Here is a 25,122-nt window from a genome sequence, read left to right as displayed (position 1 = left end):
TGTCAGTGTAAGCACGCATTATTGCAGGTCAGTTATTTTGTATTTTCATACTTCATTTGCTCAATGAGATTTGAATAACTCCACCTCACCAGTTACGTTACTTTTTTTTCAAAGAGCATCTTGTTTTTTTACAGCTAAATATGGCGGTTTCGCGAAAAAAATCTATGAGATCCGATGTCCCTAATTTTGAAAAATGAGCAAATGAAACTTTGAACTATTAAGAAAGCTAATACAGCGGTGAAAAGGATGTTGAATCTGATTTCCAATCTGAATCAACGCAGAATCTGAAATTAAGTTGTCTGATAGTGAATCCGAGCATGGTAGGGTTCATTCGGAGTCTGTGAATTAATTGGTTGAAAATGCAGATGACACTCCTGAAGTGAAGAAGCGAAAAAAGAATTCAAAAAATTATTACGGAAAAAATAATTTCAAGTGGTCAGCGGAGTCATCAAATCCAAACGTCCGCACAAAAATGCATAATATTATATCGCACCTTACAGACATAAATGGACCCGCAAAACAGCTACGTATGGTTTGTAGACCTATTTTAGCCTAGAAACTAATATTTCTTTGAAGCGCATTCTTATAATTTTACTGTACCTATATTCGTTTTAATAACGCGTTAGATAGGGACGAAAGAGAAAAGTAAAATAATATCTTCGATATTAATAATAATAATAATAAATGCTTTTATTGAAAGGTTACTCAGTACAAGGGATACTAATCTAACCTAACAAATGGCAGAATTCAACGTCTGCGCATGACGAATCAAGGCAGAAATTGCTCTTCCATCCAACCAGTAAGAGATAACTTATAATAATACACATTGTTTGCTTAATTAAAACTAGAAAGAAGAAAAAAAAAAGGAAAAAAGGGAGAGAAGCAGAAGAAAAGTAGAAAAGAGAGGCAATAAACGAATAAATGAAAATTATATGTTCTATGTGTGGAAAATCATGTTACAAATATGATGATAAATTTGATGATTTCTTCATATTTATTGTAAAAACATATGTATAGGTGTCAACTGATAACTGTCATAAAAGAAGAGAACCGGATTGTAGCATGAATCTCTTCAAATTTTTCTTGAAACTAAGTGGTGATAGGGATTTGAATTCAATGGGTAGCCGATTATATAAGTGTGCAATGTTGTAAGAAAAAGATCCTCGAAAAAAAGAAGTTTTATGTTTAGGTGCAGTCAAGAGATGTTTAAATCTCAAATTTAGATTATGTACATCGGTTCTAAAGGCCAGTTTCGTGAATAGGTAGGCAGGTTTCCCAGTGGATATGACCTTATGGAATAAACTAGCAGAATGTAGTGTGCGCCTAGCATCCATGTTCAGCCACCCGAGTTGTTTCAAGTATTGAGACACATGCTCACGTCTCCTTACGCCCGTGACGAGTCTTATGCACGAATTCTGCAGTTTTTGAAGTCTCTGCCTGTCAGATTTCAAGAGTCCTGGACCATAAACAGTATCAGCATAGTTTGCATGAGATAGTACCAGTGCGTCGCAGAGTAATATTTTATTTGTTTTGTTCAAAAGATTTTTATTCGAGTATACTAATTTTAGATTCATATAACCCTTCCTAAGAATCTGAGAAACATGCGTAGTGAAACGCAGAGAATTATCGAGATAAAGGCCTAAATTTTTCGTGACGTCACTTTTTGGTAATTGAACCCCATCGATGGAAATGTTAATCAACTCGGTGCAACGATTCTTTGCATTTGGCCTACCGAAGAGCATGACACAAGATTTAGTTGGGTTTACAGAGAGACAATATTTACTTGATTCAGTTATCAGAGAGTGCAGATCATGACTCATTTGTTATAGCGCAATATTGAGTGAGTTTTCATCGAATTGTAAATACAACTGTGTATCGTCGGCGTAACAATGCATAGAAGTGTGACGAAGGCAGTGTGAGAACTGAGAAGTATATAAAACAAAAAGAAGTGGACCTAAAATCGATCCTTGAGGGACCCCATTATTTATTTTAAGGGTATTCGATTTTTTGTTATTGAGTATGACACACTGAGAACGGTTTGTCAGATAATTTCCAAGCAGAGTGACCACGCTAGAGGCAAAACCCAGGTACTTCAGTATTGCCAGAAGTAGAAAGTGGTTAATACGATCAAATGCTTTGGAGTAGTCCAACAATACTAGAAGACAAAGTTTATTATTGTCGATAGAACAATGTAAATCATCAACAACTTTCAAAAGAGCTGTTGTACAGCTGTGGTTTGGCCGGAACCCTGATTGACATGTAGGTAATATACTGAAATCATTCAAGTAGCTACGTATCTGCAAGTTTACAAATTTTTCAAACGCTTTAGATATGGCACACAAAATGCTAATTGGGCGAAGGTCAGTCAGACTCTCTGCATTGCGTATTTTGGCTAACGGAATAATATGCGAATGTTTCCAGATTGTTGGATAAATATTTTTTTGAATACAATAATTGAATAAGTGGCATATGTGAGGTAAAATAATTGGATAACAGTATAATAACATTTGTATGCTGATATTATTCGAAATATTTATCAAGAATTGCCAAACTTATTACCCTATAATAGAATACGCTTGCATAGACGAAATGCTGATTGGGTTTAGGGGTCGGTGTAAATTCAGGATGTACATTCCCAATAAACCCCGGAAGTATGGTACACAGTAATAATAAAAATCTCAAAGTGAAGAACATTATCTCGATTTGAAGAAATCTTGCTCTCCTATATTCATGAAGAAATATTTTTTTAAACTGAGAAACATATTCTCTCGAATTTCACTAGTTCGGACTTCCATTGTCTATTATATAAAATGATTTGAAATCCCTGAAACAAGTAAAGAAGAATAATTAAAAAAAAAAAAAGAATAGTTGAAAATAACAATTATATTAAGCAACAATAAACCTGAAATGAAATGATAGTAAAATAACCTACAAGTAAAAATATAATAATTGAATAAATAAAAATTAAAGGAATGCAAAAAGAAAATAATAAAAATAAAAAAGTGTAGAGATTCCAAGTCACGTTAGTTCACGACGTTTCGATTGTTGGTATCTACAATCGTCTTCGGGTGATGACTGGACTGATTCCTTCGAGAGATGACTATTTTTACCGGATACCCTGTGAGTGCGGAAAATCCTATATTGGTGAAACTAAGAGGCCATTGAATATTCGCATTGCCGAGCACAAGAAGCACACACAGCGAGGAGAAACCAACAAATCAGGAATAGCAGACCATGTTTGGACCCATCAACACAACATTACCGGATACCCTGTGAGTGCGGAAAATCCTATATTGGTGAAACTAAGAGGCCATTGAATATTCGCATTGCCGAGCACAAGAAGCACACACAGCGAGGAGAAACCAACAAATCAGGAATAGCAAACCATGTTTGGACCCATCAACACAACATCGAGTGGTCCCAAGCTGAGATCTTGCACAGAGAGGAACATTGGTTCAGGAGAAAATTTAAGGAAGCCGCATACATGTTGTCCAACAACGTATTCAGCCAGGCCAGCGTAGATATACGAAACATATGGAAACCCATCATCAAACGAGAAATGACCAACTCCCGCCAAATCGGTCATCTCTCACGGAATCAGTGAAGCGGAAAATGGAAAGTAGAGAAAGTGAAAGTATTTCAACGACCTATAAAATAGTCATCTCTCGAAGGAATCAGTCCAGTCATCACCCGAAGACGATTGTAGATACCAACAATCGAAACGTCGTGAACTAACGTGACTTGGAATCTCTACACTTTTTTATTTTTATTATTTTCTTTTTGCATTCCTTTAATTTTTATTCAATTATTATATTTTTACTTGTAGGTTATTTTACTATTATTTCATTTCAGGTTTATTGTTGCTTAATATAATTGTTATTTTCAACTATTTTTTTTTTTTTTTTTTAATTATTCTTTTTTACTTGTTTCAGGGATTTCAAATCATTTTATATAATAGACAATGGAAGTCCGAACTAGTGAAATTCATCACGAAACATTGTCAATCACCTTCAAACATATTCTCTCGAGTTGAATATGAATCATTATTTCAAATGGACTGAATAAACGCTTGTTTTAAGTAAAAAAAAATATTCCACCAAGATTGTGCATACATTTCAATAGAAATAACTACATTAGAGAAGTGAGTATGCATTCTTTAGTTTGAGGAAAATAATCTCGAAGCAAAACTGTTTTGGGTTTTGAAAGAATGATATGTTTACTTGGAACATTATTTAAATGTCTCCGTATGAGAAATTAATTGTTTTTCTTTGAAGAGAAGCATTTTTCATTCTCTTCATCAAAGATGAACTTATACTTCTGTTTATAAACTGTCCCTCTCATTTGGATGTATTTAGTTACTTGAATCCAAAGTATCTCATCTATAATATGAACAGCTATGAGTATTAAGGAAAGAAACTAAATAATACTTTACATATTATGATTGGTTTATTTGAAGCAATTGCAAATCATAAATATTATCCTGAAAAAGCATGTGATTAAAAATAAAACGTAATGAAGAACTAAATTTTCTTTGCTAATCTTTGCTTAAATATTTTATTCCAACCGCACACTTTTGAGAGGTCATACCGTTATACAAATAACAGAAATAAATATTCGATAAGAAAACATATATAAAAAGGGACATATTCTTGACAAATTGCAAATTAACAAATGAAAAAAATAATCGAAATCTATAAACAACATTACAACTCAGACAAAAAATGAATTAATTCATTGGTAATTTTACCCAAAAATGAAGTTTTTGAAACTCGATGCCATTCTGGTAAATAACATTAAGAAAATCACTATCGTCGATCAAGTTCTGCATTCTGCTTTTGTTTATCCACAATTTCCGGAACATCACTTGGATTCTGAAACGAAAGAAGAAATCAGCACATCATCATTAGCCACTATTTCGGATATATAGAAAGGTAAAAATATGAAAACAGCAGCCACTTGATCAAAAAAAATATTTTTTTTCAATAAAACGCTGTTTAAGTGGGTTTATTCCGTCAACCAACCCAATTGTTCCTCAAACCTCAAAGTTTCAAACTTGTCTGAGGTCTTATTATTTAATATACGATTTCTAGCAAGTCAAAAGGTGGTTAAACATTATCTGATCAAAAATAAATAATCAATTCAAAAGACGTACCTCAAATACCTTTGAAATGTACAGAAGTCTATACAAAATAATAATTTTGGAACCGTTATAGCAATTCAAAGTGTCTTGTGAGTATTATTAGAGGATCAATGAAAAATATAAAATGGGTAAATATTTGTTTTGAGGGCACCCGGCGATTTTGAAAAAAATTTTGAGTGTACTTACGTATTTTGATGCGTAGATTACGAATATGAAAGAAAAAAGCGGCGCTCTTCCTTATTTACAAAGTTACGGTCCTTAAAATTTCAGAAAAGGATAACTTTTCAGCCTTCTTTTTCACAAGATAAACTATTTAAAAACACAAGCATTTATTCACTAGATCACCTTTACACCTTATTCCTCCTTCCTTAACACTTTTCACTCCAACCATCAACATTTTTCCAATAAAAATGTTAAAAAATGTACGAGGCTGCTTTTTGGTTATATATATCTCTCTCTGTATTTTATGTTTCTAAGGTTAATGGCATAGTTGGTACGACTGATGCAAACATTCGTTTTCAAATTTCATTTTTCATAAGAAAAATGTTGATTGTTGAATTGAAAAGTGTCAATTAAGGAGGAATAAGGTGTAAAGGTGACCTAGTGAATAAATGCTTGTGTTTTTAAATAGTTCATCTTGTGAAAAGGAAGGCTTAAAAGTTGCCCGTTTCTGAAATTTAAAGGGTCGTAACTTTGTAAATAAGGGCGAGCGCCGCTTTTTTCTTTCGGATTCGTAATCTATGCATCAAAATACGTAAGTGCAGTCAAACTTTGTTTCAAAATCGCCGGGTGCCCTCAAAACGAATATTTACCATAAAATATTTCATTAAAAAAATGTAACTCATGATCATACAAACATACCGAAAGAAAAATGATTCGCTATTCAAATAACAGCATTCACTGTTTTCACTTTTTTGGAAATTCATATTTCATCTCTGGTGAGTTTGGTAATATTTCTACCTATTTCTTACATTCCTAAAGGAAATATATTGAATATTTTCAAGCTGAGTAGGGTATATTCATAAAACATAAAACATAACATAAAAACATTTCTGAAGTGATTACAGAAAGCAAAGACGTTTGGGAATTCAACAAATATTCATATGTTGAAATCAGAAAGTGGCTGTCACATATAGAAGCTTTTTATTCCTACTGGTGCCTATTTTTGTATTTTTTGTATCATAATTTTGTCGAAAGTATAAGTACCTCTATCTTTCAATAAAAAATGAATTTGGTCTAAGAAAAAATCAAATTTTATTTAGAAAAAATGCTCTTATTTGAAACAAGATAAAATGTATGTTCAAAACAAAATATTGGCAAATTTGAATCAACGTGGAGGATTTTTCAGTTTGAATTAATATACACTTGTAGAGCTCGGCACATGTAATAATGCATGTGTGAAAAATTACGGAGCATTGGTATGATTTTCGCAAAATGAGGGCAAAATTAAGAGTTGCCGTCAAAGTTTACCTCTTTCTCTTCGGTACTACTTATACAACGCGGTACTAACTGATATAGCGGAGTTTTATCCAATTATAATACTTACCCATGAAAATATCTTTCAACTGTTCAAGACCCCAGTCTTGTAAAATCTGTTCCATTATGGTAGATACAAATAATCGGAAATAAATTGCACTGCCTACAGACACATGAAACACTTCCTCCTCAAAATCGCAACACACCAACATCACTTTCCAACACATACTGGCGCGTACGCGATGCTTACAACGGAATTCCCCTATACAAAATTTATGTTATTTTCAGTCGATCATAATATAGTTTTGTATGTAGATTCACAAAACTCTTGTTATGAACGAATTGAGTTATTTGAAGGGATACAGTATTGAATTCAAACGAACACTATGTGTTCAGATCAAGTTGATACTGCTCTCCATTTGAAACAGTTTATTTTTCCCTTCAAATAGGTGGTGGATTTTGAGATGATATTATATTTTCTTGATTCAAAATAGTTCATCTTCGCAATGATATAATCAAACGAATGATGTCGTTGAAAGGCCAAGAAATTTGATTTCATTGTTGAAAAAAGTGTGATTTTCTGGTGGAACATGGCGATGTCGGCATGAAGTAATAGTTTTTCCAATAGAGATGAAAATTTCAAAGCAACCTATGATCTTCTTTTGGAGAAATACTTTTGACTGTGTATAAAAGTTATGGCAATGATTGATGCTACGACCCACTATTTTATAAATGGATACATTTACGCAGGTAAAGATAGCGATGGAAAAACTCTCTTCGATGCTTATAAAAAAAATGGTTAAGCCGCGTTAGTCAGTTCTACGACTTTTTGCGCCCATTATGGGTTCCAAACGGAATGTTAACAGCAGACAACTGGTTCTCCTCTATGGAGCTGGTTTCAGAATTAAAAAATCAAGGCTGAACATACGTGTGCACCTTGAAAAAAAACAAACGAGAGGATTTCAAGTGTTACGTTTCAATTTAGCACTAGATCAAAACTGCTCCTATGTGACCTTTCAAAACACTACCTTACCTTTTGAGATCTTTATTCAAAGGATATTAACAATGTAATTCAGTTACAAGTTGATTTTATTCATTTAACATCATAGTAATGGGAATCTTCCGTTCCATAGAAAACTATACCTGAAATGTACAAGAATAAATGTATGCTCCCTGACTAACTGCTTTGACCAGTACTTACGCATTCTCCTATTGCCAAACGACGTTGGAGATCCGGAATTCCTCGCTAGGTTGAAATTGTTGTTGTTGTATGTTTCTCAGTTTTCTTCACCTATCATTTTTCAGCCGTTGTCTGCCTTATTCGCTTTACCTTTCCAAGAATATTTTTCGCATAGATTGTTACTCATCGCTTCCAGATGGTTTACTTACATATTAGAGCAATATCGCCTGCAAAACAATATTAGTTAGCTCTGGGTTTCTGAATACTGTTTGATATTTTCGGGAAATATTCTGCATAATATGAATTTTCAAATATTCGTACTGAATGGGAAAGATGTGACGACTTACCTTATATGTTTCTATTCCATCACATGAATAAGGATTGGTAAATAGTTGAAAATAGGTTGGAGTCAATATTTTTGTAAACATCCAATTACAAGGTTAAGAGACAGCTGTTGGTTGACATCCGCCGAACTTGCATTGCTTTGAGAAGGAGTTTTGATGGGTCATTGACTTGTTGATATTGTCTCAAGTGGCTGTGAAGGAATTGATAGATTTATGATGTTGTGCACAGCGCCCCTTGGTGCTTGTAGTGTAGGTTGGATGCACTGTGGCAACAACTGGTTAGCTGTCAGATGTGGCAGTCTCTTGGAATTCGGAAGTTGGCCTTCGATGAGCTTGGTTCGGAGTTCAAGTGTACCATCAGACTGATTTTAGGATATATATGGTTGTATTTGTGCCATCCTTCACGGGGATTATTTCTACAAGTCAGGATTGTATAGTGGAAGACTGATTGGTATTTTCGTGTGGATATTTGCAGTCTGAAACTTGATCTCTTTAGAGGATTTGTGGTGGTTACCGAACTCGTGCCAGGTGGAAGGATTTCCGAAATTAGGTATGTCTGAATTACTGTCGCATCTCTCATGTGGTCTTAGCTATGATATCATCTCTTCTACAACCTTCGTTTCTCGTCTCTAGATTCATAAGAAACAGAAGGACCTTGGTCACTCATCAAGTCCCAGTAGGACTTGTAATCCCCAACAACAACTTCAGAAGCAGGTTCGATGTGGAAAAGTCATCTCAGGAGCTAATATAAATCTGGGGTTTGTGAAACTCCACTTCACCAGTTATGTGATCAAATTTCCACATCACCAGTTAAGGGTTGAAACTTATTTTTGGTGTTGTAGGGTTGCATCGGACGAATATGTGTTCCATTCTAGAAAAAACTGGAAGTTAATACATTACTTTCGCATAGGCTGATAAGTTCAATGGGATAAAAAGTACAGATCATCCCAAACTTTTCTTTTTACTCCATTTTGAAGAAACGTTTTTGGGGGTGGCCAACTCGATGATAAAGTACTTATAAAAAGAAAGCAATGGTACTGTCATGCTGAGCGAACCAAAAAAGCTAGAACTCATAATAATAATAATGTTATTTTGATTCGAAATACTTTTAACTTTTCCTCAAAACACCTGTTCGATATAATTATCTGAAACAATTATACTTATAGTCAGTTGTAAGCTGACGGATATTACTATAGGTGAGCGTTTCTCATATAATCTTGTGAAAATTTATTTCCTCGTTTTCCCAAAATATTTGAAACCAAACAGAATATGTTTCCACAAATTTGTCCCATTCGATTTCGCAATATTCTAAATGGATGCTTTTTGTCATTCCATAAAGTTGCATGGCACCTACTTCAGTGTAACGTTTGTTAAAAAGAACCCTCAAAACAAAACCACAGTGCTCTCAAGCAAAAAACAGCCATTTGCGAATGTGCAAATTACCAATAGTTTGCTGCACAGTCACCTAGATAATAAAGGTGTTGGAAATAATGACCTACTAACCTGAGGATGTGAAGTTTTGATGAATCGTCAGATATTATAATACCAATGTTTTGACTCGATGAGTGTTGAGTAAACTTTTGGAAACATTCGAAATCCATCTATGGGTAATAATATCACGTAATAGGGTTTCTGAAACTCCAGGAAATGAATAGCTAAATAGTATCTTTTTCATTTGGTTCACTCTTCAGTTGCAGTAGGAGTCGGATGAAATTATGATTTACGGCAGAAATTTTCAATTAGTGAAAAAGCTTCAGCACAATATATTTCGTGAAATATTTCAACCTTTCATATTTGTCTCTCGAATAGTTGCAATATTTCAAAGTTCCTGAAACTTTTTGAAAGAAATTATAAATAAAAATATCAAAATTAAAAACATTGACTGAGCCATTACCACAGTAATCAAAACATCTCCCTTGATAAAATCAATATTTTCACTGTACAAATTTTCTAAATTCTTCGAAAAAGAAAATCTCTTTCGGTGAGGTTCACATGAAAAACATCTTCGGTTATCCAAAAAATCCAATAAAATATAATAAAGCTTCCAAGATACGAAAACTTCCACGTCTCCCGATCTGAATTCGGAACTCGTGCTGGAATAATAGACCTTGTCAAAAAAGCGCTCCATTATTATAAAGAGCTCAAATTAAAATTCATTTAGCTCGAGAGGAAAAAATGTCTTGAAGGAAAGCGAACTGGGGCACGCTTTTCTGTGAGGTTTTAAGCTTGAAGGGAAGTTGAAAAAGTCCAGCTCTTTGAATATTATGAAGTTAACCGGATTGTTTTTTCCAGTTGAGAGAAATATTATATGAAAATTTGTTGCGTTTGCTACGGGATATCAATCATTTGTGAATAATAATAATAACATATGGTTAAGGCAGTCAGTCCACTACGGTATTGCCAGAAGTGAGGGTTATGATTTCATCAATCTAAATAACCTTGAAAAATATACCAAAATCAAAGACTGCATGAGTCCTATTGAATTGGATATTCCATAAGACACTGTCCTTGAACCTATACTCTTCAACATAATATATTTGAACGACCCATTCAAATTCAATGTAAAAGGCAATGTTATGAGCTTTGCTGATGACACAGTAGTACTCTATAAAGCTAAAACTTGGGAAGAATAGATGTATAACTTCGATTTTACATAAAATATATACACACATATATGATTATTTCAATAAAAAGTATTTGAGAAGCATTCTTCTATATTGATACTATGTTTTCTATTTTACTATTAAGTTACTTCAAAATGATGCACATTATTTACGAATCTATCACTATCGTTTTCATTTTCATGGACAAATAGCTTACACACTCTCTTTCATTCAATGGACGAACTGCAATCTAGCTGCAATGCTGTGTCCTCTTCTATCGCATGGGATGGTTTAATGGGACCACTCTGTCGCGCGTTTTAACTCGCAGCAATATTTAATTTTTTTAAAATCGTCAACCGGAACTCAGCGCTGATTTTTGGCATACAACCCTATACTATCGTGTTTTTAAAGAAATAATCTTTTTTAAATTGAAAGGGTTATATTTTCAGATGTGATTAATTTTTTGAGAAAGAAAGTTTTTGGTTTTCTACCAGTGTATATTACTAGAATCGATTTACCTGTTTATACCTGTCTACCCAAGAGTTGTGACTGAATTTTTTTTGTCCACCCATTTGCAATATGTTTACTCACATTTTAATTTGTTATACAGTACTTTTCATCCATTAATCAGCTCGGTGAAAGTCGTTTTATACTGGGATCCTATATTATTACTCTTCATACCGATAAAACAGGAAATGTATGCTTGCTCTATCGTAGCACTCAAATTGGAGGATTTTTCAAATGTATAGTATATTTTATTTACCATCTGAGTGAAACCTTATATTCTTCTGGTCAATGAATGTTTTCCAAAGACAAATACTTTTAATCGATTTTTTTATCAGTCAGTGGGCTATTCTTGAAGACTGGCAGCTAACAAATCCAAAGAAATTAACTTTAAACGTTAAGGCCAGTCTCGGATATACCCACAGGAGGTTGAATGGACTAATGCCTATCAGAAAATCACTACTCCCCTGGCTAATACCACGAAGGGCGTTGGATTATATCTGACAAGCGACAGTGCAGGGATCTTCACAGAAAATTTCCTGCAAATGCAATTAGCAATACAACTGAAAGAGTCGACATTCAATTCTGGAACGGGCACACTTGCAGACTGAAAGAATTCCGATTTTCAATTATGGAATATAATTGACTTTAGGTCGATGATGGCCACTATCTTGCACTGATGAGTGGCTAATGAGACCGAAACCGGTCTGCAAGTGTGCCCGTTACAGCAACCGGTTGCGGAGTTATAGACGTTTCAATTGGGGACTAGAAATTTATTTACTCCGCGTTCCTTGGTCATATTTTTTTGAAATAAATATTCGTTGGAAAAGTAAGTTGATAATTTGCATAGATAAGTGTTAATTTGAAGGGCAGAACACGAAAGCATTTAATGTTAACTTCGTTATTATTTATCTTATATATGAAACAAATCATTTGAGTAACTACTGAAAAGTTCTCCTTGTAATTCCTCACACTAAAACAGGGTATATTCGAACTCATTTCTACCATATTGGTATTTTTCTGGGGAGATGCTTGCACAAATTTTGGTAACTATGTCTCTCTCAATTCCCGTATTGTCCTAGGTTGCGTATCGTGAACTTTCAATTCGATACAGCCTCGATGGAAAACATCAGGAGGAGTCAAATCAGGTGAACGAGCAGGCCTTTCCAACGTATCGCGCCTACCAATCAACATGGCATACTTTGATACAATTTCATTGTAAATTATCTCAATCTCCGTGACACATTTCTTTCTCTCACATAATTCAAAGTTTGTGTAACACGTGGGATAACTAACTCTGGAGCTTTTTCAATCCTCTTCACGTTATTAAATATGATTTTTTCTAGTCTCCAATTCATGCACTAATAATTCTGCAGCTGGTTAATCAAATTCAAAACAGTGAAGACCGTTGCATAGAGAATTGAAATACCTATCGAACAGAGGGTCAACAAAACTGCCGTTTTTATCTCAAAAAAAAGTTGATACTACGTTCTCTGCAGCGAATGATGTCAGACCATTGGCTTTTTCGTCAAAAAGTACTAAAAACGATTTCTTCTCAATCAAATTATGTCCAACTTTGATATCTTGCTTCGTTCAAAAATTAGTAGAGGGGGAGTTTTTTAACGTCCGCACTGCTAAAAACATTTTGTTTCTGACCAGCAGAAGAAGTGTGAAATTCATTTTGAGATGTTACTTTAATATGAATGTGCAACTAAATACCATTCTTGGCAAATTAAACAAGGGATTTGTAGAGAGAGTTATTAATAACACTGTACTGAGACATACATATATCTCATAAATAATCAATATTCTATAAAACAAAACAATCAATGTAAAATACAAACCTTGGTGAATACACTTTTACCAATGCTGAAATGTAAATATGTGTTTCACTCACAAAGAAAAATTTATCTCTGGTCAGAGAGACTGGTGAAACTAACATTCTCGTTATTAATTCAACGAGATATTGAAACTGAATATTCGCAATCAGTTACCCAGTAAATAACACCGATTAGATTCACCTCCAATTCGAAGTACACTAATATCTACCGCTTTTGATAAAGTCCATTATCACCAAGTTTACTGTTTGAATTTGTTTGCATAGAACAAATATCAATTCAACATTAACGTTGAATTGATCAACGAAGTTTACAATCCTGTATTGTTTTGGATAGAAACAATTTGCCTAATATGTTTATAAATACGATCTGATCTGATCAACATCACAGAAAACACTTAAACACTCATGCTTTGATATCTTGGTATATGAAAACAGTCTACTGGAAAAAAATCACTGATTCTACAATTACAAATATTCTTTGAGAAAAATATTGCTTTTATCAGATGTACTCTTGAATACACACAACAGTAAACGAGATATATTGATTGAACGATTACAGATTGAACGATTACAGATCACAAACCGGGTATTTTTTATCAAGTTTTATCAGATTTACCTGACTACTAGATAAGGCCATAGTGTAAAATTAATTTGAGACTAGTAGATGAGGCAACACTGTAAACTTAAGACAATTTAGACACAGGTACCTAGCAGAGGTATCTAAGGTATAAATAATAACAACATTGTATGTATATTCAGTGTAATCTTCCTCTTGAAGGTGATCACTTGGTGATCGAAATAACGGTTTGGTGTTGGGTTAAAACTCCATTATTATTCAAGAAGAAGAATGTTCAAGATATTCGCATTTTTCTTTTGACTATCCTTAGATTTGACATAGATTATGGTCTTGCAAATTATCTACAAGTCAAGATCAGATTTTGAACGGAAATCCATATTTTGCGTCTGAGAAATGAAGAAAGAGATGAACATTACAATCGGATTCAACTTTGAGTGAATTTAACCTTTAAAGCTCATTCAAACGGCAAACATTCATGATGGTAAAATGATGAATAGAATGATTGTGTAAGCGAAATAAACGATTGAATCTATTTAGTTATTATTTCTGTCTGTTCTAAGATGTCATTTCATTTCACCGCGTATCGACCAGTTCTTTCAGTTCAGAATCAGTTTCTTTTTTTTTTAATTGCCAAGATCATTGTCAAATGTAAGGTTATCGTTGGATGTTCTTTCAACGTCATTCAGAATTCAAATTCAGTCTGTCGAGGTCATATCTGATCATGATTTCAATCGGTATTCTGCTTCGGAATAAGAAAAACATTCAAATAAATTGCAAAGTTGGGTTAGGTTAGGTTAGTTCAGAAGTGAGTGGGTCTATTCCACCCCCACCGCACCTCACATCTATTCAAATACGACCAAATAAACTCAGCTTCTTAACAAACCCAATTAGTTTGTATGGTGAGTGGTCTTTCAGGTCAGATAGTAAGAGTACGGCTCAGTCAAACTCTGAAAACCTGATTTGGTCCACAGCGAGGCAGGCACAAAGTAAGTGCTCAGCTGTTTCATCATTTTCCGAACAGAAACAACACACACTCTTCCGACAGTCCAAATCTCTGCATATGATGATTCAAATGATAATGACCTGTGAAAAGACCTGTTAGACATCGTATTTCATCCCTACTGTAGTCCAAAAACTGTTTGGTTTTAAGCTTCGAAAGGTGAATGAACATCTTGGAGTGATTCTCACATCTTCTTGCCATCTATGTGTTCAATGTTTGTTCGGCAAAGCCGAAAGCGATGCCATGACAGGTTTTGATTCGATGAAGCTGCTTGCATCACCCCCTTTTGGAGGGAGTCAGCAGCCTGAGAGCTTCCAACGCAGCTTGACTCTCCGAGAATATTTTTATTGACATGTGAATGGGGTTCGATTCTACCAATGTCTCCGCACTCAGTTAGATGGCATAGACTTCCGCTTGAAATATAGTCGCATAGGTCTCTCAGTAGGTTGATATATATGTGATGGGTCTGCGACTGAACACACCTGCACCAAAACTTGAAGGTGTTTTTGATCCATTTGTGAATCAACTCAATATTTTCTTCTTCCGGAGGATCCAATTCTCTCTACTCAGGAACAGTACTTTATAAGGCAGTTCGTAGTTGACAGTTGGAGGCATGAAGTCAGAGGTCATTTCCAGAATGCTTTGACTTCCAGTATCGACTAGAAGTATGTTGTACTCTAAAATAAATTGATTTGTGTAATTGCCATTATGCACAAGTCTATATGCAGTAATTCTAGCACCTCTCGCTACGGAAAAATATGGCGAGGAGGTAGATCTACAAGGATCTCCATGGCTGCTGACGGTGTGATACTGATGGCACCACTAATGGCCAGACAATTCTCTGTCTGTGAGCCAGAGAGCTTCGCCTGAGCCGTTTTCTGTAAAGCCTGCCTTCGGCCACCAGGCGATTGCTCCATAAGTGATCATTGGTCCGACTATCATCACATGAATCCAATGGATTTATTTAGGACTTAAATCTCAAGTTTTATCACAAATTCAGGATATGATCAAAGTCAAATTTGGGATGATAGTCAAGTTGTCAAGAGAAACAACTGTTATTTTTTCCCACTACTTAGCAGGGTCGACCACCGAATGACTTTTCGAGTCACTCAATCATAACAAGGCGTACTTTTTTCCGCTCTTTCCATTTCCGCGATGATAAATTGCATCTCATTTATTAAGCTGACCTAGACCTTTGTATGATCCATAAAGTCATGGACAAAATCAAATAAAAGATCTGCATCTTATAGCCAAAATAAAATCCTCAACCACTGGTACTTGGGTTTTCTTTTATCTCTTCAAGATTTCGAGTAATTGAGCCATACTGAGACTTTTGGATCACTCAAAGTACCAATTGCTTCACTGAGTTAAAATATTTTCACATATGTTTAAAAATATGTTTAAAATATGTTTTTTCGTTGACCAGCTATCGCACCACTACAAACTTGTTCGAGCTAAGGTCTCACCTTAGCTCGAACGAGGTCTCATTTTTTATACGGGGTGTTCTATTTGAAAAATCAAAGAAGCCGCTACTTTATAGTAGAAGCGACAACGCCGCTTCGTCTAAAATATTTTAGGCGTGAAGGTCATATTGACTTATGCATACTGTGGAATTTTCAGGTTGATCCGTTCAATTGTTTGCCAGAAACGGCTAATTAACGCTCATCATGAAAAGCCCTGTATGTATATGATGCTATGCCGCTTGTTCTGTTTATTTCTAGAACATCCCGATAATGTTCTGTGAGAAATAGAAAGAAAGTTCTTACCTTCACTGGTCCGTAATTTGTCTTCTCGATTTCTGATGGTGCTGGAAATGGCTTTGGGAAGGAAAGGAGGAATTAGGAAAACACCACTCTTAACCCAATGAATAACGGATCGAAAGCACGCTATACTGACTTCTACTTTTGACCATAAAACTATACCGAATTACCGAAAATTCTTTAAACAATATAAACAATATACACCGGACCGACCGTCTTCCGACAGTTTTCTTTTCTTGCTACTATCTCTTGTCGAATTTTCATTCGCAGTTAAACTTCACTGAGAAGCAATGTTGCCAAATAATAAAACAAAAATTCTTCATTCTAATAATAAAGACTAATGCTAGAACATACCCCCCACCCTGAAAAATTGTTTTTCAGCCAACTTGTTATCACCATGAACAAACAGGTGGGAGATACTGAACCGGTACAACAATAAATATCTAACCCATTATAGTAATACCAAACGTAAATTCCCAAAATAACAATTGCATGAAGAATTTCAATTCAATAAAGTAAATAAAACAATATGTGAAATGAAGATATAAGAAAAACTATTTTTTTTATTGAGTAGGTAAAGGACACACCTTAACCACCGGTCTAGAGTAGGTGCCTTTATTAGTCCTTACTGTTACATTACGAATAATTCCATCCTTTCCTGGATGAACATCAGTAATAATAGCTAATGGCCAATGAAGCGGTGGCGAATTATCATTTTTCAAAATGACGGTTGTCCCGACCTTTATATTGGGACATTTTGTATTCCATTTCTCTCTCACTTGTAAAGTAGTGAGATACTCCAAATGCCAACGCTTCCAATAATCTTGAACCATCCTATCTATTAGCTGGAACCGATCAATTCTGTTTATATTAATATCTATCAAATTATCTGCAGGTAAACCTTTCAATGGAATTATTGTCAAAAAATGCGAAGGAGTCAATGCCTCAGGTGCTGATGGGTCCGCTGATAAACTACAAAGAGGACGAGAATTTAATAATGCTTCAACTTGTATCAACAAAGTGTTGAATTCCTCAAAGGTTAAAAGTTGCGTGCCTATCACTCTGAAGATATGAGTTTTCGCACATTTAACATGGCTTTCCCACAATCCACCCATGTGTGGAGCCGCCGGAGTATTGAGCTTCCACTCAATACCGTTTATAGCTAACTCTGTTTGAAATGCTTTTTTGTACCGCGCGGAATTGACGAACTCATTAATTTCTCGAAGAACAGTGTTCGCGCCCACGAAATTTGTACCCTGATCAGAATAAATAACACTGCAAGGTCCTCTCCGAGATAAAAATCGTTTCAAAGCCTGCAAAAAACTATCTGTTGATAATGAGCTAACAAGTTCTAAATGAATTGCCTTTACACTCATACACACGAACAGACAGACATAGCCTTTGTATACTTGAGCCCCTCTCCGTCTTCCAAGGTTTATACTGAATGGGCCGAAATAGTCAATACCCGTATGGGAGAAAACTTTAGCTTGATGTAATCTGGATGTCGGCAAATCCGCCATCAGAGGATTTATCGTCTTGGGTTTTAATCTGAAACACTTATTACATGCATGAACTCGTTGTCGAATGACGTTTCTACCTCCCAATATCCAAAATTTTTGCCTCAAAATGGCTTCCATCAAATATGGACCGGTATGAAGATGTATTTTATGATAATAATCTATTAATTTTTTCGTGAAAGGATCCTTACCAGGCAGTATGATAGGATGCCGAGCCACGAAAGATATGGGAGCATTCTCTAACCTACCCCCCACCATTAGAACTCCGTTTTGAAGAAAGGGGTTCAATTTGCGCAATCTATTCGAAATTCTCTTTCCCAAATTCAAATGTTGGATATCGGATGCAAAATATTTGCCTTGCACGATTCTCACCAAGACCAGTTCCGCTCTATTCATATCACTTGCTGTGATTATTTCTTTCACCGGAAGGAGCTTCACAAAACGAAGCACTCTCACCGTTATCCGCAAAATTGTAATGTATGATGATGACCTCATAATCATCTCGTACAATGGATGCGTTTCCGTGTCCTCCATTGAAACGAGACATTTTATGGAATCGATGTCCTGCCCACAATTCTCAAAAAAACTTTTCTCACTAATAGGCCAATCTTTAACCGGCAATTTCATCCAAGTTGGACCTGAAATCCACAAGTAGTTTTCCATCAATTGGGAAGGAGTTGCACCCCTAGATAAAATATCCGCAGGATTCGTTAGCCCTGATATATGACACCATTCAGCATTTGACATATTTTCTTTTATTTGTGCAACCCTGTTGGCGACAAATATATCTTTCAACAGGGTAGAATTTATCCATTGAAGAACTGTCGTAGAATCTGAAAATGCAAATATTTTTGAAATACAAACTTTATTATTGAAAATTTTCAAAACATGCTTGACCAACCGCGATAAAAGAAGAGCTGCCACTAACTCTAGTCTAGGAATTGGAACAATCTTGAAGGGAGAAACCTTGGATTTCGCACATAACAAATTAACAACAATTTCTCCGTTTTCTGTTACTATTCGCACATATACCACAGCTCCATATCCATCCATGCTGGCATCCGCAAAAGCTACTAACATTACTGGAGATGTTCTCAAGGTTCCCATGTAACGCGAAAACTGAATCTCCCCAAGTACCGACCTTTCATCTTTCAGATTCAACCACTTCATAGGGGACTATGTCATCCCAACCTATTTTGAGTTTCCATAGCTCCTTTATCAGAAGTTTCAAATACAAAACGAATGGTGCCACCAATCCTACTGGATCATAACATCGCGCCACTGTGGACAAGATTAAACGTTTAGTACAGCTAGATCCTGGAACTGGAAACTTAAACCTAAAACTATCCATTTCAGGATTCCAGAACATTCCTAATATTTTTGTTTCTGTCTTAAAAAGCACAGGCTGCGATAACCTCTTTTCAAAGGGAATTTTCTCCAACAATTCCAACGAACTCGAAGACCACTTTGTCAAATCGAACTTTCCTTCTGCAAACATTGCTACCGATTCTGAATATAACCGCTGAGCTTCCTCTTCCGAAGATACACTACACACCAAATCGTCCATGTATAGATCCGTCGATACCACTTCTGCTGCTAATGGATATTTATAACCTTCCTCTTTTATCAACTGTTTGACTGTACGCAGAGCCAAATAAGGACTTGTCTTGACCCCAAATGCCAACCTATTGAACTCGTACACTTGAACTGGTTCATCTGGACTGAAACGCCAAAGAAGTCTCTGAAATCGCCAATGATAGTTCACTAGTTTGATCTGGTGGTACATTCTACGAATGTCTGCAGTGACAGCAATCCTAAAAAGTCTAAAATTCAACAACAAAGAAAAAATATCCGTCTGCAATTTTGGGCCTCCGTATAGAATATCATTCAAAGAAATATCACTATCGGAGGATGCACTAGCATCCAGCACTATTCGAATTGGAGTGCTGGAACTATCAGGTTTGAAAATAGCATGATGAGGAATGTAGTACGTTGTATCGGCTGCTTTCAAATATTCATCCTTAACCCAATGCATATGACCTTGTTCAATGGATTCTCTCATAATATCATTGTAACCTGAACGCAATTCTGGAAATTTTGTCAATCTTCTTTCTAAGGAATACAATCGTGTCATAGCGCCAGTTTTAGAATCACTCAGTGTACTAGGTGAATTCTTAAATGGAAGAGCTACCGTAAATCTCCCTTCTGAATCTCTGTTGAAAGTACTAGTGTACATTTTATCGCATTCTAATTCCTCAGCATCCGGTAAAATGTTTTTTGGAACTTGTTCAATTTCCCAAAATTTTGTCATAAGTTCATTCAGAGATGATTCTTCTTTCAAATTGAAAAATACCCTCGAGTCTGAGACCGAGTTTAATATCGGAACTTTTCCCATTATAACATACCCAAAAACAGTCTGTACCGCCACTGGTGACCCCGCTGAAGGAGCATAACTCTTGTTCCCTATCACTGTTGCAAAGAGTTCCGCACCTATGATACCGTCAATTTCTGTCGGCTCATCAAATTTATTATCAGCTAGTTGAATATCTCCAAAACTACCCAAAAAACTCCGTTCAATTTTTACTCTTGGAAGTCTATCAGAAATTTTATCAACTAAAAGCGCCTGCATGAAATATTTCTTCGATGAATCATAACGAGACGCCACGATGAGGTCTGTGATGCCTCTTACCGAATATGTATTAGAACCAATTCCTTGTACCGAAACAGAACAACGAGATATTTTCAATCCCAATTTTTTTGAACATTTCTGAGTGATGAGATGAACCTGACTACCGCTATCCAATAAAAATCTAGCCGTTTGACCTTGACCTGAACCGTTCAGAACGTTTACTACCACCGTTGATAACAATACTGTATTATTACGATTCTTTATCGCCGTTCCACAAAAATTTTCCGATGTAGTATTCGTATTCGAGGCGTCACTACTAGCATTAACTTCACTTGGTACAGCCCCGTGTACCCCTTGGTCATGTTGTACACCGGCCAAAGGTCTCCCTTAATGCAATAAATAATGATGTTTCTTGGTACATTCCGAACAAACCCGATCAGTCGGACAAGATCTTACACCATGATTTGGAGACAAGCAATTGTAACACCAATTATTATCTCGAACCAATGTATAACGTTCACATGGAGTCAACCGCTTGAATTTTTCACATCTACTCAAAAAATGCCTACCCTTATGACAAAACATACAAGTGTTTGTCTTCTCTTTATTATCCGATCTGTTGTCTTGAGTGACACAGAAAGATTTATTTGTTGAACGCGATCTCGTATCAACACAATTCCCCCTACCAGTTGTAGCATTTCGGTTCAAATTGAGTATTTTAGCTTGCTGTTTAACAAATTTTATTACATCTTCATAAGCTGGTATACCCTTACCACGAACAGACATTTCGAAAGATTTAACCGTTTCCGAATCCAGTTTTGCAAGTGCCTGATGCACCAAAATAAAATCTGCCAAATCCTTCATCTTAAGGTTTTTCAAGGCTTGTACCGCACAATCGAATTTTTCCAAAAAAGATTCAAGATTTTTTGCTGATTCCCCCTGTATATGCTTGAATCCCAAAATCTGATCTAAGTAACTAGTCGCTAATGAACGTTCATCTTGATATGTGTCAACAAGAGATTTCCAAATAATATCATAATTGTCCCCAGTAGGAGCCAATCCCGTGCAAACACTTAACGCAGAGCCCTTCAAACGGCCCACTAAATAATTGACTTTATCAACATTCGTCAGCAATTTATTATCGTGTATTAAACTTTTGAAAATTGAGTAAAACGTTTCCCACTCTCGAATATGACCAGAAAATTCAGGAAGTTCAATTTTTGGAAGTGAAGGAAGATTTCTCGCAAAACTGGTGTTTCCCAGAAGACCCGAATCACCCTGAGAAGCACTAGAATGGTGTGAAGTTGACGCCGCCGCACTGCTTTGTGAAGCATTCGTCTGCTGTTCTTCTCTCTCTAATTTTGCAGCCGCAATATGAATATAACAACACATTTCATCAATTGTTTGAATAATTGCATAATTTGGTGTGAATGCATCATCAACATCAAAACTAACCTCCATGATATGGTCAATAACCTTGATCAAATCCGCTTTTGTCGAATCCATCGACTTATATAGGGTTGAAAACCTAGATTTTTCCGCTTCATTTTTCATTGATTTGGATAAATCCAAAAGGTTTTGCAATATTGAAAATAATGACTCTTTTTTAGCCGTGAGCATTTTCAACTGTCTTTCCGCTGCAGTAACTCCCATTCCGAATATTAAAACAATCTTTTAAATTATTGTTTTTTATCTGAGAAACAATTTCACAAGGTTCAAGTTATGAAATAGGTTTTGAAGAGCTTCTAATACTTTTCAGTACTTTGGCAACACCGCCCCCCTAAACCCGTAAAGGTGCGGACTAGCAGCAAAAAAAACTGTTACTGTAAAAAAACCGACACACTGCCTGTGGAATAAAAAAACTCCCTAGAAAGATTATTGAAAATGAGGTAAAATGTAGGTTTACGAATCACAATATTGTAGGTAACCGAAACTTACAAAATTCAGTGAAACCGATTGAAACAAACTACGAACTATTTGAAATTTTACACAATCCGAGCTCGATGGGACCAAAAAAATGTTCTGTTCATTTCTAGAACATCCCGATAATGTTCTGTGAGAAATAGAAAGAAAGTTCTTACCTTCACTGGTCCGTAATTTGTCTTCTCGATTTCTGATGGTGCTGGAAATGGCTTTGGGAAGGAAAGGAGGAATTAGGAAAACACCACTCTTAACCCAATGAATAACGGATCGAAAGCACGCTATACTGACTTCTACTTTTGACCATAAAACTATACCGAATTACCGAAAATTCTTTAAACAATATAAACAATATACACCGGACCGACCGACTTCCGACAGTTTTCTTTTCTTGCTACTCTCTCTTGTCCAATTTTCATTCGCAGTTAAACTTCACTGAGAAGCAATGTTGCCAAATAATAAAACAAAAATTCTTCATTCTAATAATAAAGACTAATGCTAGAACACCGGTGAAATTATTCCAAGGATCGCTCTCATATCGTACTTCAAAGATATTGCGGTGATACTTCTGCGTCAAAAACAGTGTCTGTGCACGATGTAAAGCAAAAATGTGTGAAAAAAAGTTATATAATTTTCCACATGAATACGTTGAATTCTCATATGAACATCTTTAAGTTAGCAACAAAGCAAAACAAGTATTAAAAGAACTCAATACAAAAAAAATCATGTCGTATAACCACGTCATTGAATTATGCTACTCTTGCAGACCCTGAATCGATAAACATTTCCTCGCTAAGATGAAAAAGAAAATGAAAGAAAAAATAATCAGAAAATAACATGTCTTAAAACTGCATCACTGGCAAAGTACTATAACAAAATGGTGTCACTATTTTTTGAGTTTGAGGCTTCAGAGGCTTGTACATCTTGAGTTGATATATCCGATGACTGGATATTACGGCTACGTAACGCGTATTTGTGCTGACTCCTCTGGTAGTTCGGTGTGCTAATATCTGTACCTGGCTGGGGTGAATTTCGTAAAGCGTGTTTATATTGATTTAGGTAGTCTAGTGTGATAATACCTCTACCTGGACAAGGTGAATTGTCAATAACATCAGTGAATTAGGTGAAATGTCAATAACATTCATTGACCCCTTTCTACCTGCCGTCTTGCTGTTTGCTACTCTTGAACTTTTTGGAATGGGATTCCATATTCGATTGGAATTCACAGTTTCTTTTTTTCTGTTGTCAGTCAGCATTGGTATCCCTGTTCTGAGAAAATGAGTTCCATGTTTTGAAAAAGAATCCTGTGGCTTCCTCCACTGAGTGCGTGTTCTGTCACATCCGACTAGTTCCTTTGGCCTAGTCTGTAGTTTCTTTCATGTTCCCTCAACCTGGTTTACATGGATCTCATGGATAGAAAACACAAATACACGGATAACTCCAACACAAAAGAAGAAGCTGTGAACCTCAATCAAATATGGAATCTCATTCGAAGGAGTTCAATAATAGCCAACAGCATGACGGCAGGTAGAAAAGTGTCAATTAATGTTATTGACAATCCACCTAATACACTGAACCAACACAGACATGCTTTACGAAACTTATCTAAGCCAGATACTGGTACTAACACACATATTTACCTGGGGAGTAAACATAAATAAGCGTTACGTAGCCGTAATATTCAGTCATTGGAGATATCAATTCAAGATGTATAAGCCTCGAAGAAGCTAGCCAGTCGAGCCATCTAAACGTCAGGAATAAACTCCAAAAATCTAAGGCCTTCAAACCCGAAAAATAAGGACACTGAAAACCTAGGCCGCGAAAGCCTTGACCATTTTGTTCAACAAATTATTTTCTACTTTGAAAGCAAAGGAGTCAAGTGAATCATAGAAAACGTTAAGAATGAAACATCCGCTCCTAGGTCCGGAGTGGATACATTTCCTAACGGTTTGGAACCAGTTTCTGAGAGTGAAGTTCACCATGAAAACCTAATGAATATGTTTATTGAAACAGTTGTATGACCAGTTGTGCTGGAAAAAAGTGATGTGATTGTCATTCATAAATATTGACAACGTTTATCAAATGCCATAAATCAAATTCATATAAATAGATTTCCTATCTAAAAATGTGAACAATAAAAGTATGTTGCAGGATTCTTCTATAACGTTTCAAAAGCTTTGGATTATATGGGTAGTATTTTGGCTCCCAAATTATATAGCTTATTTAATTATTTAATTATTTATTTTGTTTTTATTTTTACAAACCTTGCGTATCAATTACATGAATAAATCACATAGTAAAATGAAATTCACAAAATTTATAATATTTAGATAATGTAGACACCTAAAAATAGTTACACCCACATAAAACTATGTTCTTGAACATGTTTATTGTATGAGGACTGACACACCTTTGTGAGTTTTTTATATTTCATATATAGAGATTGAATGACTCACAATTTTTTTGCGGAAGACTCTGAAAGAAACTGTCCATTCTAGATCTATCAGTATATTGATTTCATTTGCAAGTGGAAACATGTTTACCGTAGGTCATCTCGAAATGTTAATTGATGGAAGTAGCAGAAGTAACTTTCTTGAGTCCCACTTATCAATTTAACTATTGACTTAACCCT

The 25,122-nt window shown here is 35.5% G+C and overlaps 1 protein-coding gene and 1 long non-coding RNA gene across 2 annotated transcripts; both read right to left on the bottom strand.

Annotated features, from left to right (window-relative positions):
- Positions 1-5,892: 5,892 nt before the first annotated feature.
- Positions 5,893-11,687, bottom strand: LOC141485162 (uncharacterized). Its single transcript, XR_012467055.1, has 3 exons — positions 8,144-11,687; positions 7,818-8,023; positions 5,893-7,759 (listed from the first exon to the last, which is right to left on the bottom strand). It is a non-coding gene; the product is annotated as an uncharacterized lncRNA (long non-coding RNA).
- A 7,398-nt stretch (positions 11,688-19,085) lies between these two features.
- LOC141485104 (uncharacterized) lies at positions 19,086-21,434 on the bottom strand. Its single transcript, XM_074181120.1, has 2 exons — positions 21,257-21,434; positions 19,086-20,956 (listed from the first exon to the last, which is right to left on the bottom strand). The coding sequence occupies exons 1-2, from the start codon at positions 21,432-21,434 to the stop codon at positions 19,086-19,088; spliced, it is 2,049 nt and encodes a 682-aa protein (XP_074037221.1).
- Positions 21,435-25,122: the final 3,688 nt, after the last annotated feature.

The sequence above is a fragment of the Leptinotarsa decemlineata genome, unplaced genomic scaffold, assembly GCF_025532065.1.
Source record: "Leptinotarsa decemlineata unplaced genomic scaffold, Ldec_3_MD MMD2_tig00026307_RagTag_RagTag, whole genome shotgun sequence".
In the NCBI taxonomy this organism is placed as follows: domain Eukaryota; kingdom Metazoa; phylum Arthropoda; class Insecta; order Coleoptera; family Chrysomelidae; genus Leptinotarsa; species Leptinotarsa decemlineata.
This window is presented reverse-complemented; position numbering and strand designations above follow the sequence as displayed.